Source organism: Nerophis ophidion, linkage group LG21 (assembly GCF_033978795.1).
Source record: "Nerophis ophidion isolate RoL-2023_Sa linkage group LG21, RoL_Noph_v1.0, whole genome shotgun sequence".
NCBI lineage: Eukaryota > Metazoa > Chordata > Actinopteri > Syngnathiformes > Syngnathidae > Nerophis > Nerophis ophidion.
Genome location: NC_084631.1, coordinates 33,155,762 through 33,174,030, shown reverse-complemented (window position 1 = coordinate 33,174,030; position 18,269 = coordinate 33,155,762). Strand labels below are relative to the sequence as shown.

Below are 18,269 nucleotides of genomic sequence, written 5' to 3'. Positions count from 1 at the left end.
ACATGGCAACAGCTGTTTCTAAGAGGAGAGGGGTCGTAAACAACCGTCGCCCTTGGTCACAGAACAGTTCTCCAGACGCGTGGAGCTTGCGTCAAGTCCTCTGCTTTGTAGATCTCGGATATAGGCAATATCTGCCTGTGGATTACAATCGATCACAGCAACCGACACCTTCCTGTCACTTCCCATCCTACACAGCAGAGTTTTACAAGCCTTGGTAGGATTAAAGACAGCTTTTGTCCTGGGGTATTGTTTTACTGTGCACCAACCTGCACAGCTGGCTGTGATAAATATTTAAAAGCATCTATTAAACAGACAAGAAGCAAGGAATTAAACAAAGGCGGGATTCAATTTGGCTCAATGAGGAGAAACGTCTGGGCTGTACTCTTTGTGCAGTCTTCCACCACGTTCTGGCAAAATAGTTGCACGCCTCCTCTTGTATTTGAACTTTCTCTGATTACATGGCAACAGCTGTTTCTAAGGGGTTAGGGGTCGTAAACAACCGTCGCCCTTGGTCACAGATCAGTCCTCCAGATGCGTGGAGCTTGTGTCAAGTCCTCTGCTTTGTAGATCTCGGATATAGACAATATCTGCCTGTGGATTACAATCGATCAGAGCAACCGACACCTTCCTGTCACTTCCCATCCTACACAGCAGAGTTTTACAAGCCTTGGTAGGATTAAAGACAGCTTTTGTCCTGGGGTATTGTTTTACTGTGCACCAACCTGCACAGCTGGCTGTGATAAATATTTAAAAGCATCTATTAAACAGACAAGAAGCAAGGAATTAAACAAAGGCGGGATTCAATTTGGCTCAATGAGGAGAAACGTCTGGGCTGTACTCTTTGTGCAGTCTTCCACCACGTTCTGGCAAAATAGTTGCACGCCTCCTCTTGTATTTGAACTTTCTCTGATTACATGGCAACAGCTGTTTCTAAGGGGTTAGGGGTCGTAAACAACCGTCGCCCTTGGTCACAGAACAGTTCTCCAGATGCGTGGAGCTTGCGTCAAATCCTCTGCTTTGTAGATCTCGGATATAGACAATATCTGCCTGTGGATTACAATAGATCAGAGCAATCGACACCTTCCTGTCACTTCCCATCCTACACAGCAGAGTTTTACAAGCCTTGGTAGGATTAAAGACAGCTTTTGTCCTGGGGTATTGTTTTACTGTGCACCTACCTGCACAGCTGGCTGTGATAAATATTTTAAAGCATCTATTAAACAGACAAGAAGCAAGGAATTAAACAAAGGCGGGATTCAATTTGGCTCAATGAGGAGAAACGTCTGGGCTGTACTCTTTGTGCAGTCTTCCACCACGTTCTGGCAAAATAGTTGCACGCCTCCTCTTGTATTTGAACTTTCTCTGATTACATGGCAACAGCTGTTTCTAAGGGGTTAGGGGTCGTAAACAACCGTCGCCCTTGGTCACAGATCAGTTCTCCAGATGCGTGGAGCTTGCGTCAAATCCTCTGCTTTGTAGATCTCGGATATAGACAATATCTGCCTGTGGATTACAATAGATCAGAGCAACCGACACCTTCCTGTCACTTCCCATCCTACACAGCAGAGTTTTACAAGCCTTGGTATGATCAAAGACAGCTTTTGTCCTGGGGTATTGTTTTACTGTGCACCAACCTGCACAGCTGGCTGTGATAAATATTTAAAAGCCCCCCCTCGCCAAATACACTAATTATTTCTCACCCCCGGACGTTCTGCCATTTCTCGGCCCTTCTCTTCGGTCCCTTGCATATTTCCAATTCTCCTCGCCGTCGCCGGGTGTTTGACGGACAGGTGCATTGATTGGCGAGCACCTGCAATCTGCGATGGTCAACAGATGGCAGCGGCAGATTTGCTTTGTGCTGTTTGTCGATCAGTCTTCTCCCGTGGCGTGTTAGCAACAAGCAAACACGCCATAATGGCCTCCTCGCCTTTGCTGGAATGGCGCACACGCACCTGACAATGCACCTGTCACTCCCCCCCGGCTTCATATCGCTACCTGCGTCCCGATTACTTATTCCTGTTCAGGAGCCGGGAGGACGAAAAGGGAGGCAAGTGAGTTTGAAGTGAAGAAATGATTTAATTCAGGCAAGGGAGGACCTTCCCGTGTCAAATATGCCTGACATCCATCGGGTCCTGAAGATATCACTTGTGGGGCGGGGTTGAGATGTACAGTGCATCTGGAAAGTATTCACAGCGCTTCACGTTTTGCACATTTTGTCATGTTACAGCCTCATTCCAAAGTAGAATGGATCCATTATTGTCCTCACAATTCTACACACAATACCCCATAATGACAATGTTGAATTTCTTTCGTTTTTGTTTTTTTGGCAAAATTATTCAAACTAAAACAAATGAATTAAAATCACATGTATGTAAGTATTAAAAGTATTTTTTTTTAATATTTAAAGCTTTTAAAAAACATTTTTTTCAAAAGAATAAAACCAATTATTTTCCTCAAAATTCTACACAAAACACCCCATATTGACAATGTGAAAAAACTTGTTTTTTTTGCAAAATTATTAAACTGAAAAAAGATTAAATTACATTTATTTTGAAAAAAAAAAAAAAAAATCTAATAAATTTGCAAAAACCTGACGTACACCTTTTCACGGTAAAGTTAAGACTACAGTACATCAGAGAAGTATTCACAGCGCTTCACTTTTTACACATTTTGTCATGTTACAGCCGTATTCCAAAAACAAATGAATCCATTATTGTCCTCACAATTCTACACACAATACCCCATAATGATAATGTTGAATTTCTTTCGTTTTTGTTTTTTTGGCAAAATTATTCAAACTAAAACAAATAAATTAAAATCGCATGTATGTAAGTATTAAAAGCTTTTTTTTTAAATATTCAAAGCTTTTAAAAAAAAAAATTCAAAAGAGTAAATCCATTATTATCCTCAAAATTCTACACACAACACCCCATATTGACAATTTCAAAAAATGTATTTTTTTTTTGCAAAATTATTAAACTGAAAAAAGACTAAATTACATTTATTTAAAACATTTTTTTAAAAATCTAATAAATTTGCAAAAACCTGACGTACACCTTTTCACGGTAAAGTTAAGACTGCAGTACATCAGGGAAGTATTCACAGCGCTTCACTTTTTACACATTTTGTCATGTTACAGCCTCATTCCAAAAAGGAATGAATGCTTTATTGTCCTCACAATTCTACACACAATACCCCAAAATGACAATGTTGAATTTCTTTTGTATTTGTTTTTTTGGTAAAATGATTCAAACTAAAACAAATAAATTAAAATCACATGTACGTAAGTATTAAAAGCCTTTTTCTTTTAAATATTCAAAGCTTTTAAAACATTTTTTTTTTTCAAAAGAATAAATCCATTATTATCCTCAAAAGTCTACACACAACTCCCCATATTTACAATGTGAAAAAATTGTTTTTTTTTTTGCAAAGTTATTAAACTGAAAAAAGATTAAATTACATTTATTTAAAGAATTTTTTTTTTAAATATAATGAATTTGCAAAAACCTGACGTACACATTTTCACAGTAAAGTTAAGACTACAGTACATCAGGGAAGTATTCACAGTGCTTCACTTTTTGTACATTTTGTCATGTTACAGCCTCATTCCAAAAAATAATAATACCCCATAATGACAATGTTGAATTGCTTTCGTTTTTTTTTTTTGGCAACATTATTCAAACTAAAACAAATAAAATAAAATCACATGTACGTAACTATTGAAAGCATTTTTTTTTTATATTTGAAGCTTTTAAAAAAGTTTTTTTTTTCAAAAGAATACATTTCATACGCTGACCTCCTTCAGCAAAAATCAACAGGAAGTTGGTAAAAACCCCTTCAAAACAAACGTTTCCTAAAATATGTCATTTTTGCCTCTTTGAGCTGTAATTCGACCCCCTTAAAATGCTTCAAAACTCACCAAACTGGACACACACATTAGGACTGGCAAAAATTACGATTTAATAAAAATACAAACCCCATAACTCAAAATTGCGCTCTAGCGCCCTCTATGAATAAAACACAGAAAAAACTCCCCCTAAGAAGAAAACAGACAAAACTGCTTGTAACTTCCGGTAGGAATGTCGTAAAGACATGAAATAAAAACATCTATGTAGGTCTCACTTAGACCTAGATTTCATACACTGACCTCCTTCAGCAAATATCTACAAAAAGTTGGTAAAATCCCCTTCAAAACAGAAGTTTCCTAAAATATGTAATTTTTGCCTCTTTGAGCTGTAATTTGACCCCCTTAAAATGCTTCAAAACTCACCAAACTGGACACACACATCAGGACTGGCAAAAATTGCGATCTAATGAAAAAAAAAAAAAATGAAAAAAAAAAATCAAAATTGCGCTCTAGTGCCCCCTAGGAATAAAACACAGACAAAATTCCTCCTAGGAAGAAAACACAGACAAAACTGCTTGTAACTTCCGGTAGGAATGTCGTAAAGACATGAAACAAAAACCTCTATGTAGGTCTGACTTAGACCTAGATTTCATTCACTGACCTCCTTCAGCAAAAATCAACAAAAAGTTGGTAAAAACCCCTTCAAAACAAAATGTCATTTTTGCCTCTTTGAGCTGTAACTTGACCCACTTAAACCGCTTCAAAGCTCACCAAACTGGACAAACACATCAGGACTGGCGAAAATTGCGATGTAATAAAAAAAAAATTGCGCTCTAGCGCCCCCTAGGAATAAAGCACGGACAAAAACTCCTCCTAAGAAGAAAACAGACAAAACTGCTTGTCACTTCCGGTAGGAATGTCCTAAAGACATGAAACAAAAACTTTAATGTAGGTCTGACTTAGACCTAGATTTCATAAGTGACTTCCTTCAGCAAATATCTACAAAAAGTTGGTAAAATCCCCTTCAAAACAGAAGTTTCCTAAAATATGTAATTTTTGCCTCTTTGAGCTGTAATTTGACCCCCTTAAAATGCTTCAAAACTCACCAAACTGGACACACACATCAGGACTGGCAAAAATTGCGATCTAATAAAAAACCAAACCCCAAAACTCAAAATTGCGCTCTAGCGCCCCCTAGGAATAAAACACAGACATAACTCCTCCTCGGAAGAAAACAGACAAAACTGCTTGTAATCTCCAGTAGGAATGTCGTAAAGAGATGAAACAAAAACCTCTATGTAGGTCTGACTTAGACCTAGATTTCATTCACTGACCTCCTTCAGCAAAAATCAACAAAAAGTTGGTAAAAACCCCTTCAAAACAAAAGTTTCCTAAAAAATGTCATTTTTGCCTCTTTGAGCTGTAACTTGACCCACTTAAAACGCTTCAAAGCTCACCAAACTGGACAAACACATCAGGACTGGCAAAAATTGCGATCTAATAAAAAAAAAAAAATTTAAAAAAAAAATCAAAATTGCGCTCTAGTGCCCCCTAGGAATAAAACACAGACAAAATTCCTCCTAGGAAGAAAACACAGACAAAACTGATTGTAACTTCCGGTAGGAATGTCGTAAAGACATGAAACAAAAACCTCTATGTAGGTCTGACTTAGACCTAGATTTCATTCACTGACCTCCTTCAGCAAAAATCAACAAAAAGTTGGTAAAAACCCCTTCAAAACAAAATGTCATTTTTGCCTCTTTGAGCTGTAACTTGACCCACTTAAACCGCTTCAAAGCTCACCAAACTGGACAAACACATCAGGACTGGCGAAAATTGCGATGTAATAAAAAAAAAATTGCGCTCTAGCGCCCCCTAGGAATAAAGCACGGACAAAAACTCCTCCTAAGAAGAAAACAGACAAAACTGCTTGTCACTTCCGGTAGGAATGTCCTAAAGACATGAAACAAAAACTTTAATGTAGGTCTGACTTAGACCTAGATTTCATAAGTGACTTCCTTCAGCAAATATCTACAAAAAGTTGGTAAAATCCCCTTCAAAACAGAAGTTTCCTAAAATATGTAATTTTTGCCTCTTTGAGCTGTAATTTGACCCCCTTAAAATGCTTCAAAACTCACCAAACTGGACACACACATCAGGACTGGCAAAAATTGCGATCTAATAAAAAACCAAACCCCAAAACTCAAAATTGCGCTCTAGCGCCCCCTAGGAATAAAACACAGACATAACTCCTCCTCGGAAGAAAACAGACAAAACTGCTTGTAATCTCCAGTAGGAATGTCGTAAAGACATGAAACAAAAACCTTAATGTAGGTCTGTTTTAGACCAAGATTTCATACACTGACCCCCTTCAGCAAAAATCAACATGAAGTTGGTAAAAACCCCTTCAAAACAAGTTTCCTAGAAAAATGTCATTTTTGCCTCTTTGAGCTGTAACTTGACCCCCTTAAAATGCTTCAAAACTCACCAAACTGGACTCACACATCAGGACTGGCGAAAATTGTGATCTAATAAAAAAACAAACCCCAAAACTCAAAATTGCGCTCTAGCACCCCCTAGGAATAAAACACAGACAAAACTCCTCCTAGGAAGAAAACAGACAAAACTGCTTGTAACTTCCGGTAGAAATGTCGTAAAGACATGAAACAAAAACCTCTATGTAGGTCTGACTTAGACCTAGATTTCATACACTGATCTCCTTCAGCAAAAATCAACAAAAAGTAGGTAAAAACCCCTTCAAAACAAAAGTTTCTTAAAATACGTCATTTTTGCCTCTTTGAGCTGTAATTTGACCCCCTTAAAATGCTTTAAAACTTACCAAACTAGACACACACATCAGGACTGGCGAAAATTGCGATCTAATAAAAAACCAAACCCCAAAACCCAAAATTGCGCTCTAGCACCCCCTAGGAATAAAACACAGACAAAACGCCTCCCAGGAAGAAAACAGACAAAACTGCTTGTAGCTTCCGGTAGGAAGGTTCTAAAGACATGAAACAAAAACCTCCATGTAGGTCTGACTTAGACCTAGATTTCATACAATGACCTCCTTCAGCAAAAATCAACAAAAAGTAGGTAAAAACCCCTTCAAAACAAAAGTTTCCTAAAAAATGTCATTTTTGCCTCTTTGAGCTGTAACTTGACCCACTTAAAATGCTTCAAAACTCACCAAACTGGACACACACATCATGACTGGCGAAAATTGCGATGTAATAAAAAAAAAAAATTGTGCTCTAGCGCCCCCTAGGAATTAAACACAGACAAAACTCCTCCTAGGAAGAAAACAGACAAAACTGCTTGTAACTTCCGGTAGGCATGTCGTAAAGTCATGAAACAAAAACCTCTATGTAGGTCTGACTTAGACCTAGATTTCATACACTGACCTCCTTCCGCAAAAATCAACAAAAAGTTGGTAAAAACCCCTTCGAAACAAAAGGTTCCTAAAATATGTAATTTTTGCCTCTTTGAGCTGTAATTTGACCCCCTTAAAATGCTTCAAATCTCACCAAACTGGACACACACATCAGGACTGGCGAAAATTGCAATCTAATAAAAAACCAAACCCCAAAACTCCAAATTGCGCTCTAGCGCCCCCTAGGAATAAAACACAGACAAAACTCCTCCTAGGAAGAAAACAGACAAAACTGCTTGTAACTTACGGTAGGAATGTCGTAAAGACATGAAACAAAAACTTCTATGTAGGTCTCACTTAGACCTACATTTCATTCATTTACATCCTTCACCCAGGATGCAGGGCAGGTAGGTAATGTGCATGTAAAGATATGTTGACTGGGTAAAGGCAGGAAACACCAGCAAAAGTCGGTCCCGTCCATCTCTGCTTGCAGCTCTAATTTTCTTTGTTGTTCCAGCAGCGGTGTCCTTGGTTAAGATGAAATAGAATAGTTGCCAAAACTTGAGGGGTGTCGCTCATAGTGTAGTAACAGTGATGATCTCTAACGGCTCTTTCGCTTCCCCCAGGTGAGATATCCTGTCCAGAGTCTCTTACTCCTCGGACTTGTTGCCAGCACCGTTTGGGAAGACGTACGATTATTGCCGCCTCCAATTTTGCCGGCAAACAAAAACAATGAATATGTATCCATCATGTTTATGATCTTCCTCAGCATGCGCCGACAAACTCGCCGATCAATATCTACTGTGCACCCTTCCCGATTTCCATCCTCCGCGCCAGTCGGAGAGGGAACAGATGCGAGAGAAGTCCCGGGCTTTTTACGACAAAACTTACATTAATCCTTCACTCCCCCCCGAATGTCATTGGGACCACACGCTTATCCGTACAGATTCTCACTCCGCTATCTTGCTCTGTGTGTTTCAGCGGCCTACTGCAGCCCGCCGAGCGGCCCCGTCAACGGCACGGTGCACAGTCTGACGGGCGCCAAGTTGGGGAGCACGCTGCGTTTCAGCTGTGACCAGGGCTTCCGGCTGGTCGGCCAGAGCAGCGCCGCCTGCACCAGGACCGCGCAGGGGGTCTACCAGTGGAACGCACCGGTGCCGCTCTGTCAAGGTGAGGGTCCAGGAGGGTGGAAATGCCACAAAACTCGAGGAACCGCGTGGGTGTGCGGGGTAAAAGATAATATTCAGGTCACAAATTGTCAAACTCGGGCTTGATGAAGTAATCAAAAACCCTTATATGAGACAAAAACACACATGTACCCCTATTTTCCCGACTATAGGCCGCACCCACTAAATGTTTGGGGAATTTTTTTTATCCCGTTTATTGTTGTGGGTATTATAGTACACCGGAGTATAAGCCACTGATATAAAGTCCTGTTCAAAAGTAAAGAACATAATGTCATGGCTGTGTTGAGTTTCCAGTAATTTCTACAACTCTTGTTTTTTTGTGATAGAGTGATTGGAGCACATACTTGTTGGTCACAAAAAAAAAAAAACATTCATGAAGTTTGCTTCCTTTAGGATTTTATTATGGCTCTACTGAAAATGTGACCAAAAGTATACATACAGCAATGTCCCTTGGCAAGTTTCACTGCAATAAGGCGCTTTTGGTAGCCATCCACAAGCTTCTACTTGAATTTTTGACCACTCCTCCTGACAAAATTGGTGCAGTTCAGCTAAATGTGTTGGTTTTCTGACATGGACTTGTTTCTTTAGCATTGGCCACACGTTTAGAGAGAGCCGGCATTGACTAAGAACAGACAAGCCATTGTTTTGTCTGTTCGCGAAAAAAAAAGCATCCTAATCTACGATTTGACTCCCTCGAATGGCCTTGAGGACACCTCAATGATGGACGCTTTTGACCTGCCTCCCTTCTCAACGACACCTGGAGTCAAACTTTTGTCAGATTGGCCTCAGTTTACAAAAGTATTACACTATCACACCCAATACAATTGGGCACACACCTCCCCTCCCCCACCCCATGCCTTCACCACCGCTTATATATATATATATATATATATATGTATCTATATGTATCTATATATATATATATATATATATAGATACATATATATATATATATATATATATATATATATATGTATATATATATATGTATATATATATATATATATATATGTATATATATATATATGTATATACAGGCATATATATATATATATATATATATATATATATATATATATATATATATATATATATATATACAGGCATATATATATATATATATATGTATATATGTATGTATATATATATATATGTAAGCTGTGAAAATCTGCTGTACAGTATGTGTGCTTGGGTCATATTTTTAGGAACACTAATACAAAACCTCACAATAATGTCTGACTGAATGCTAAAAACTTTATGACGGACCGCCTTAAAAAAGTGGAATGGAATTTATTCGTTTGTTATTTTTTTTACTGAATGAGACACCCAGAATGTACATGAAAACAAAGAATGTGGGGTTTACAATAGTAACTATAAACGATAAAACACTGAATATTGACAACATATGAAAGTGTAGTATAAAGCAGTGGTCCCCAACTTTTTGTAGCTGCGGACCAGTCAACGCTTGATAATTTGTCCCGCGGGAGTGGTGGATTTTTTCTATTTACTTATTTATTTTTTGTCTTGAAAAAGGGAGTTTTTTTGGGTTGGTGCAATAATTGTAAATGTATCTTGTGTTTTTTATGTTGATTTAATTAAAAAAATAAATAAATAAAAAAAAATAATAAAACAATTTCTGTTACCTGGTGCTGTCACGCCAAATTCCTTCGCCTCTACAAAAACCTTCCCCCCGGAAGAAATTTGGCGTGACAGCCCCTCCAATTGCTGAAGGACCCCAATGAGGGCGTGACAATACCAAGTTATATGACTCTTAAGGGTTACAGCTGCAAAATTAGCAAAGCAAAAATAGCTTGAAAGGTTAGCCTGCAGGAATGCTAATATTTTTTTCCTCACCGTTAAGGGTTACAGCTGCAAAATTAGCGAAACAAAAATAGCTTGAAAGGTTAGCATGCTGAAATGCTAATATTTTTTTCCTCACCGTTAAGGGTTACAGTTGCAAAATTAGCGAAACAAAAATAGCTTGAAAGGTTAGCATGCTGAAATGCTAATGTTTTTTTCCTCACCGTTATTTTTCACCTATGACAATCAGCCAATTATAATGCTTTTTAAAACAGGCAGCCGTGCGGGCTGCTTTAAGGTCCTTCCACCCTCATTGGGGTCCTTCAAGTAGTTTCTTCCGGGGGGAAGGTTTTTGTAGGGTGGGGAAGAAATTTGGCGTGACGGTACCAATCGAGCCGCGGTGGTTGGGGACCACTGGTATAAAGCTCAGATTCCAACCATTGAATTATTTTGTATAGTTCAAGACTTCCGGTCATTAGAAAACATGACTGCACAGCTTAATGCCAGCTACACTCTCCATCTTAAGGATCTAAAAAAAAATATTTGGGAACGTCCGGCATTTGCCCGGGTCTGCTGTAAAGGTTCGCTAAGCAGTCTTGCAGCAAATCAGGATGGTAGAATTCCACCAAGATGTACATTTGACGGTTAACTTCCCTACCATTCCATGTCAGTCATGTCCTGCGGAATGCCAGTCCCTCCTGTCAACGGCAGCATCGTGGGCCAGGACTTCTCCCTGGGAGCCAGGGCTTCATACCGCTGCAACCCGGGATTCCGTCTTGCTGGGCCGGTCACCACGACCGTGGTCTGCCAAGAATCCGGGCGGTGGAGCCCCATCGAAGCCCCGCCACGATGTGTCCGTAAGTATTCACCCAAGTTTACTGCGTTATTTTTGTCCAAGGTATACGCTTCAGGTGCTGTGTCCTTACCCTCCCAGCGGTGACCTGCCCTGACATCGGCCACTCCGCAGTGGATCACGGACGTTGGAGATTGATCTATGGACGACAGAACCAATATGACACCATTATGATGCTCATATGTGACCCGGGGTATTACTACCGGGGCCAGCGGGTCATACAGTGCCAGGCCAACAGCACTTGGAACTACCCAGACCCCCGACCCGTCTGCGACAGTAAGTCAGCCGGCAATTTCAAGGTTTCAAAGATCAATATTAATTTTTTTTTCCTGTTTCAGTCATCTCCTGCGGGGACCTGGGGGCTCCACCAAACGGTCACAAGATAGGAACGCTGACGGTGTACGGCGCCACGGCCATTTTTTCCTGCAACACAGGCTACACTCTCGTGGGCTCCCGTGTGCGAGAGTGCATGTCCAACGGACTTTGGAGCGGAACACGGGTCCAGTGTCTGGGTGAGTTCACTTGACAGTGAACTAAATCCGTGCCTCCATGCCGTGGGATTGATTCAGAGCTGAGACGGTTTTTCTTTACACTTAGCCGGCCACTGCGGCACCCCGGAGCCCATTGTGAACGGGCAGATCAACGGGGAGAACTACAACTATCGAGGGAGTGTGGTGTACCAGTGTAACCCCGGGTTCCGTCTCATCGGGGTGTCTGTGCGGATCTGTGAACAGGATCACCGCTGGTCAGGCCAAACCCCCGTCTGTGTCCGTAAGTACTCGGTAATTGTTTGTATACGCACAGTGGAACCTCCATTTACGAACCCTTTCTTGAGTTGTTAAAACCTTTGGATTGACCAACTCTTAATTGTCCAAACCTTTTGGTTTACGAACCCTTCATCGTACAAACCTTTGGATTTTCAAACCTGTCATTGTAAAAACCGTTTGATTTGCAAAACCTTCATTGTACAAACCTTTGGATTTACCAACTCTTCATTGACAAACATTTTGGTTTATGAACCCCTGATGTACACACCTTTTCAGTTTACAAACCATTCGTTGTACAAACCTTTGGATTTCCAAACCCGTCATCGTACAAACCTTTTTTTTACAAAACCTTCATTGAACAAACCTTTGGATTACGAACCCTTCATTTTACACACCTTTCAGTTTACGAACCCTTCATTGTACATAGCTGTTGATTTACGAACCCATCGTTATACAAACCTTTGGATTACGAACACTTCATTTTACAAACCTTTTGATTTCCAAACCTTTCTTTGTACAAACCTTTGGATTTACCAACTCTTCATTGTATAAACATTTTGATTTACGACCCCTTCATGGTACAAACCTTTTCGATTTACAAACCCTTCGTTGTGCCAACCTTTGGATTTTCGAACCTGTCATTGTACAAACCTTTGGATTGCGAGCCATTCATTTTACAAAACTGGCATCTTACAAACCCTTCATTGTACAAACCTTTGGATTGCGAGCCATTCATTTTACAAATCTGGCGATTTACAAACCCTTCATTTTACATAGGTTTTGATTTACGAATCTATCATTAACCTTTGGATTACGAACCCTTCATTTAGACACCTTTCAGTTTGCGAACCCTTCCTTGTACATACATAGCTTTTGATTTACGAACACATCGTTGTACAAAACCTTTGGATTCCAAACCTTTCAGTGTACACACCTTTCGATATACAAACCCTTCCGTGTACACGCCTTTTGATTTACAAACACTTCATTGTAAAACACTTTCGGTTTACGAACTCTTCGTTGTACATAGCTTTTGATTACGAACACTTCATTTTACAAACCCTTCATTGTACAAACCTTTGATGTGGCCAACTCTTCATAGTACAAACCTTTTTCGGTTTACGAACCCTTAATTGTACAAACCTTCGGATTTTCAAACCCTTCATTGTACAAACCTTTGGATTGCGAACCCTTCATTTTACAAACCTTTTAATTTCCAAACCCTTCATTGTACAAACCTTTGGATTTACCAACTCTTCATTGTATAAACATTTTGATGTACTGTACGAACCTTGTATGGTACAAACATTTTCGGTTTACGAACCCTTTGTTGTGCCAATCTTTGGATTTTCAAACCCGTCATTGTACAAACCGCTGGATTTGCAAAACCTTCATTGTACAAACTTTGGATTTACCAACTCTTCATTGACAAACATTTTGGTTCATGAACCCCTGATGGTACAAACCTTTTCGATTTACAAACCCTTCGTTGTGCCAACCTTTGGATTTTCGAACCTGTCATTGTACAAACCTTTGGATTGCGAGCCATTCATTTTACAAAACTGGCGATTTACAAACCCTTCATTTTACATAGGTTTTGATTTACGAACCTATCATTGTACACACCTTTGGATTACGAACCCTTCCGTGTACACGCCTTTTGATTTACAAACACTTCATTGTAAAACACTTTCTGTTTACGAACTCTTCGTTGTACATAGCTTTTGATTTACGAACCCATCGTTGTACAAACCTTTGGATTACGAACACTTCATTTTACAAACCCTTCATTGTACAAACCTTTGGTGTGGCCAACTCTTCATAGCACAAACCTTTTTCGGTTTACGAACCCTTCATTGTACAAAACTTCGGATTTTCAAACCCTTCATTGTACAAACCTCTGGATTGCGAACCCTTCATTTGACAAACCTTTCGATTTACGAATCCTTCATTGTACATAACTTTTATTTACGAACCCATCGTTGTTCCAACTTTTGGATTACAAACCCATCACTTTACAAACATTTTGATTTCCAAACCCTTCATTTTACAAACATTTTGATTTCCAAACCTTTCATTGTACAAACCTTTTGAAATACAAACCCTTCCTTGTGCATACCTTTTAATTTACGAACCCACCATGGTACACACCTGGATTTACAAACCCTTGGATTTACAAACCCTTCTTTGTACGCACCTTTCGATTGACGAAACCTTCAATGTACAAACCTTTGGGTTATGAACACTTCATTGTACAAACCTTTCGATTTACAAACCCTTTGTTCTGCATACCTTTTAATTTACAAATTCACCATTGTACACACCTGGATTTACGAACCCTTCATTTTACAAACCTTTCTATTTACGAACCCGTCATTGTGCAAACTTTTGGGTTATGGACACTTCATTGTACAAACCTTTCGATTTACAAACCCTTCATTGTGCATACCTTTTGCTTTACGAACACATCATTGTGCACACCTGGATATACGAACCCTTTGTTGTACAAACCTTTGGATTTACAAACCATCCATTGTACTCACCTTTCGATTTACAAACCCTTCATTGTAAAACGCTGTCGGTTTACGAACACTCTGTTGTACAAACCTTTTGATTTACGAATTATTTGTCGTTTGCAGCTTTTAATTTAAGAACCCTTCATTGTATACACATTTTGATTTACGAACCACAGACCAAAGCTAACATAGCAGTGCTGCTGTTAGCTGTTTAAATTTTTATAAAAGTTTTCTAGTTTTGCTCACTCAACATGAGTCCAAATGATAGGCAAGCGATGTGTGGTTTAAAACATTTATATCCACAGCTAGGGACTGGTACCCGAATATTAACTTTTTTTGGTACCGATTGAATACCACCGGTTCTACCGGACATCGATTTAAACAAAATCCAACAGTGCCGTGTCACGGTACCTGGGTTAGACGTGACTCAGCCAAACAACCGTATATTCCGGACGATGAGCTACACGGGGGAAAAACCACACCCACTAAATTTTATGAAAAAAAGTGTTTCCCAAATATAATCCGCAGATATATACGTTGTGAAATTATTTATTTACACAGAAAGATTTGGTAAATGGTGTCTGTAACAGGGCAGTAAAACGGATGATCAAACAAACAAATAGCTGCGGAAGCTAGCTCTCCAATCAGCTAAACAGACTCAATAAATCCATGGTGACGTTTTGGTAAATTTACGAAGCTGAAATAATACAAACATATGTCTTTGTAAGGTAATAATACTAACACAGACGCTTGCAAATGTGTTAGCAAATTATCTAATGCTAACGACACTCGCTTGATTATGTTACGATAGCACGTGGAAATATGCATGAAAACACTCCTACAGACATCACACGTGGAACGGTTTAGTAATTTCAAATTGTTGTAGTTATATTGGAAAACTTACAAACATTGGTTGGAGTGAAGCATGAACAATCCACAAGAGTAGAAACACTATGGACGGTGAGAAGGATGAGCGGCACTTTTACTTCCGGTTGAAAGCACTATTTTGAAGGACACTAAAGTACCAGCAGTGAACCAACATGTCCAACAGATGACGCCAGACCACAAACAAAACACATTTTCAGTGTATTTCCCCGTTTGTTTTGTTTTTTTAACTATTTTTACTACAGGCGTCGGCAAAGAAAAATCCATTATTAAGCCACACCGTTTAATAAGCCGTAGTGTTCAAAGTGTAGGAAAAATATAGCAGTTTATAATCCAGAATGTACAGGATAATGTTGCAATATCCAATGCCAGCTAACAAACTGACTTAAAAAATGCTCCAACGTATGTAAAGCTCAATTTTTCCAAAAATGCACTAGCTTGATGCTAATATACATTGGCTTTGCTGTTGACATGCTACTGATTAGCGTGATTAAATGGCGATTTCAACACCTTCAAAACTACACCACCAATCAAAAATGCTGGTGCCTAACAAATACAATACTTAAAGTATTAACACTTTTTAGGACGCACCAAAAGACGAGATCCACTGGCTAGCCGACACCGCAAACTGTACACTACTGCATTCTAACGTCTTGGACTTTCAACTGACTCGCAGATGTGGCAATAAAACAAGACATAAATGATAAAAAGTCATCATAACCAGATCATTTTTAAATGTTGCACGAAATAAATGGATTTTACTATCAAAATGTTTTTATATTTATTAAAAAGGACAGAAAAATGGTACCAGTATCAATTCCAAGGTGCCCATCCCCATCCAAAGCATTGCCTCCCCCTCCTCTTTAACGCCGCACACAAAGAAGATTAACCGACAAATTAAAGTGAGTTTTTTTTTTTTTCCCTTGTCATTGCTGTGAAAGTTAAGAAGTTTTCTTATTTCAAACTGCGAGTGCACCACAGGGCTAGTGACTGTGTGTGTGCGTGTCGGCAGGGGGGCTGAATACGTTCAGCTCGTTATTTTGGATTTGCTTTTAAAAAAATTGTTGATTCATCATCTCCTTGTTAAAATTGTTTTTAAAATACAGCAGGGGTGTCCAAACTTTTTTCACAGAGGGCCGCACACGGAAAAATTTAAGCATGCGTGGGCCATTTTGATATTTTTCATTTTCAAACCATAACAAAATATATGGATTTTTTTTTTAATCCTTAGGGCTCCTGGGGAGCATAAAGGGTCTCAGTCACTAAAATGTTAAGAATAGGTCAAATTATTATTATTTTTTTTTATTTAATGCTAACAGTAAATCTCTATGTCAACTTGAGGTTAATATAAAGTAAAACAAATAAGGTTTTATGCCTTTTTTGTCAACTTTTTTATAGTAAAACTGAAATATTCAGTATTTAGATAAATAGATAATACTTTATTGATTCCTTCAAGAGAGTTCCTTTATTTAGCAATTAAAGCCCTCAAAGATCAATAATGCAGGACACCATTGATTTTAATTATTTCATATTTTTGAGTAATCACAGTGAAAAGTTAACTAAAATCCTTTTAAATATATTTAAGATTCGAAAGGTTCCCCACTCATAAAGTGATACACTTTTATTTGTTTTTTGTTTTTTTACTTTTAACACCTAAATTTCAAGATCAACTTCCGATATATCTGTCGATTTTAAGTTTGAACTATTATTTTGTTTGTTTTGTGCTCTTTTGTCAAAACTTTGATGTTTTTATATGGCAACCACACAACATATGCAATATTTTCCACATAAAACATCATAGTGATCATTCTTAAGAATTCATTATAAAATTGATTTTTTTGTCCTTTTTTTTTTTTGAGCAATGGAAAAAAAAAAGAAAATAAAGACCAAAGGAACAAAAAAACATGGCAGCTTTTTGTCAACATTGCCACTTTTTCTCATTAGATTTCATCTCATTCCACTTTTTTTTAAATGTTTTTTTTAATTTTTGCAATACTATCAATTTTGCATTTTTTGCAGAATGTGTGGCGGGCCGGTAAATGATTAGCTGCGGGCCGCAAATGGCCCCCGGGCCACACTTTGGACACCCCTGATACACAGTACTGCATAGCGCTTTTTATCAAAAAAAAAAAAAGACTTTTTCCTGGCGCTGGAACCCATTATTCATATTTACATTGTTTCTTATGGAAAAATGGGCTTCAATATGCACAAGTTTCTATGTTTGGACCCTGTTCCAGGAACAATTAAGTTCGTACATGGAGGTTCTACTGTCATTTGGCCACTAGAGTGCATGAGACAGGATAACTACACAGACTAATCTGAGCAGAGTTGTCTGGAGAGGGTCATCATTCCTGACCCCCGAGGTATTCTGCTTTAATGTGCCTCCTTTTCGCTCTTTTACCCCAGCATTCAAAGTTGTGTTTCCTGTCCCCAGCTATCACCTGTGGTCACCCGGGTAACCCCACCTTTGGTATGACCCAAGGATCCCAGTTCAGCCTGAATGATGTGGTCCGTTTTATCTGCAACACCGGGTATGTTCTCCTTGGGGCCGTGAAGTCCACATGCCAGGCCAACGGACAGTGGAGTAACGCTCTGCCTCGTTGTAAAAGTAAGTGACACGTCATCACTGATCCATCGTGTGCGGTCTTCTACCCGCTTGGACAATTTGTAGACATTGTCAGTGAATAAAAGGATAATGTAAGGACTATATCACTCACTTTGCTGTGTGTATTTTATATACATATATATATATATGTACATATATATATATATATATATATATATATATATATATATATATATATATATTTGTGTGTTTGTGGTTTGTGTGTGTGTGTGTGGGTATATATACTGTGTACATATATATCCATCCATCCATTTTCTACCGCTTATTCCCTTTTTTGGGGTCGCGGGCGCCAATCTCAGCTACAATCGGGCGGAAGGCGGATTACACCCTGGACAAGTCGCCACCTCATCGCAGGGCCAACACAGAGAGACAGACAGCAATGTTTGTATATATATATATATATATATATATATAT

The 18,269-nt window shown here is 38.8% G+C and overlaps 1 protein-coding gene across 1 annotated transcript in view; it reads left to right on the top strand.

The window, feature by feature from the left end:
• Positions 1–18,269, top strand: part of csmd2 (CUB and Sushi multiple domains 2) — an 819,059-nt gene that overhangs the window by 681,656 nt on the left and 119,134 nt on the right. Inside the window, exons 50-55 of the mRNA XM_061882497.1 lie at positions 8,202–8,390; positions 10,879–11,064; positions 11,142–11,336; positions 11,399–11,572; positions 11,658–11,831; positions 17,663–17,836. Coding sequence (XP_061738481.1) covers positions 8,202–8,390; positions 10,879–11,064; positions 11,142–11,336; positions 11,399–11,572; positions 11,658–11,831; positions 17,663–17,836 — 1,092 coding nt within the window. The remainder of the gene's footprint in view (positions 1–8,201; positions 8,391–10,878; positions 11,065–11,141; positions 11,337–11,398; positions 11,573–11,657; positions 11,832–17,662; positions 17,837–18,269) is intronic.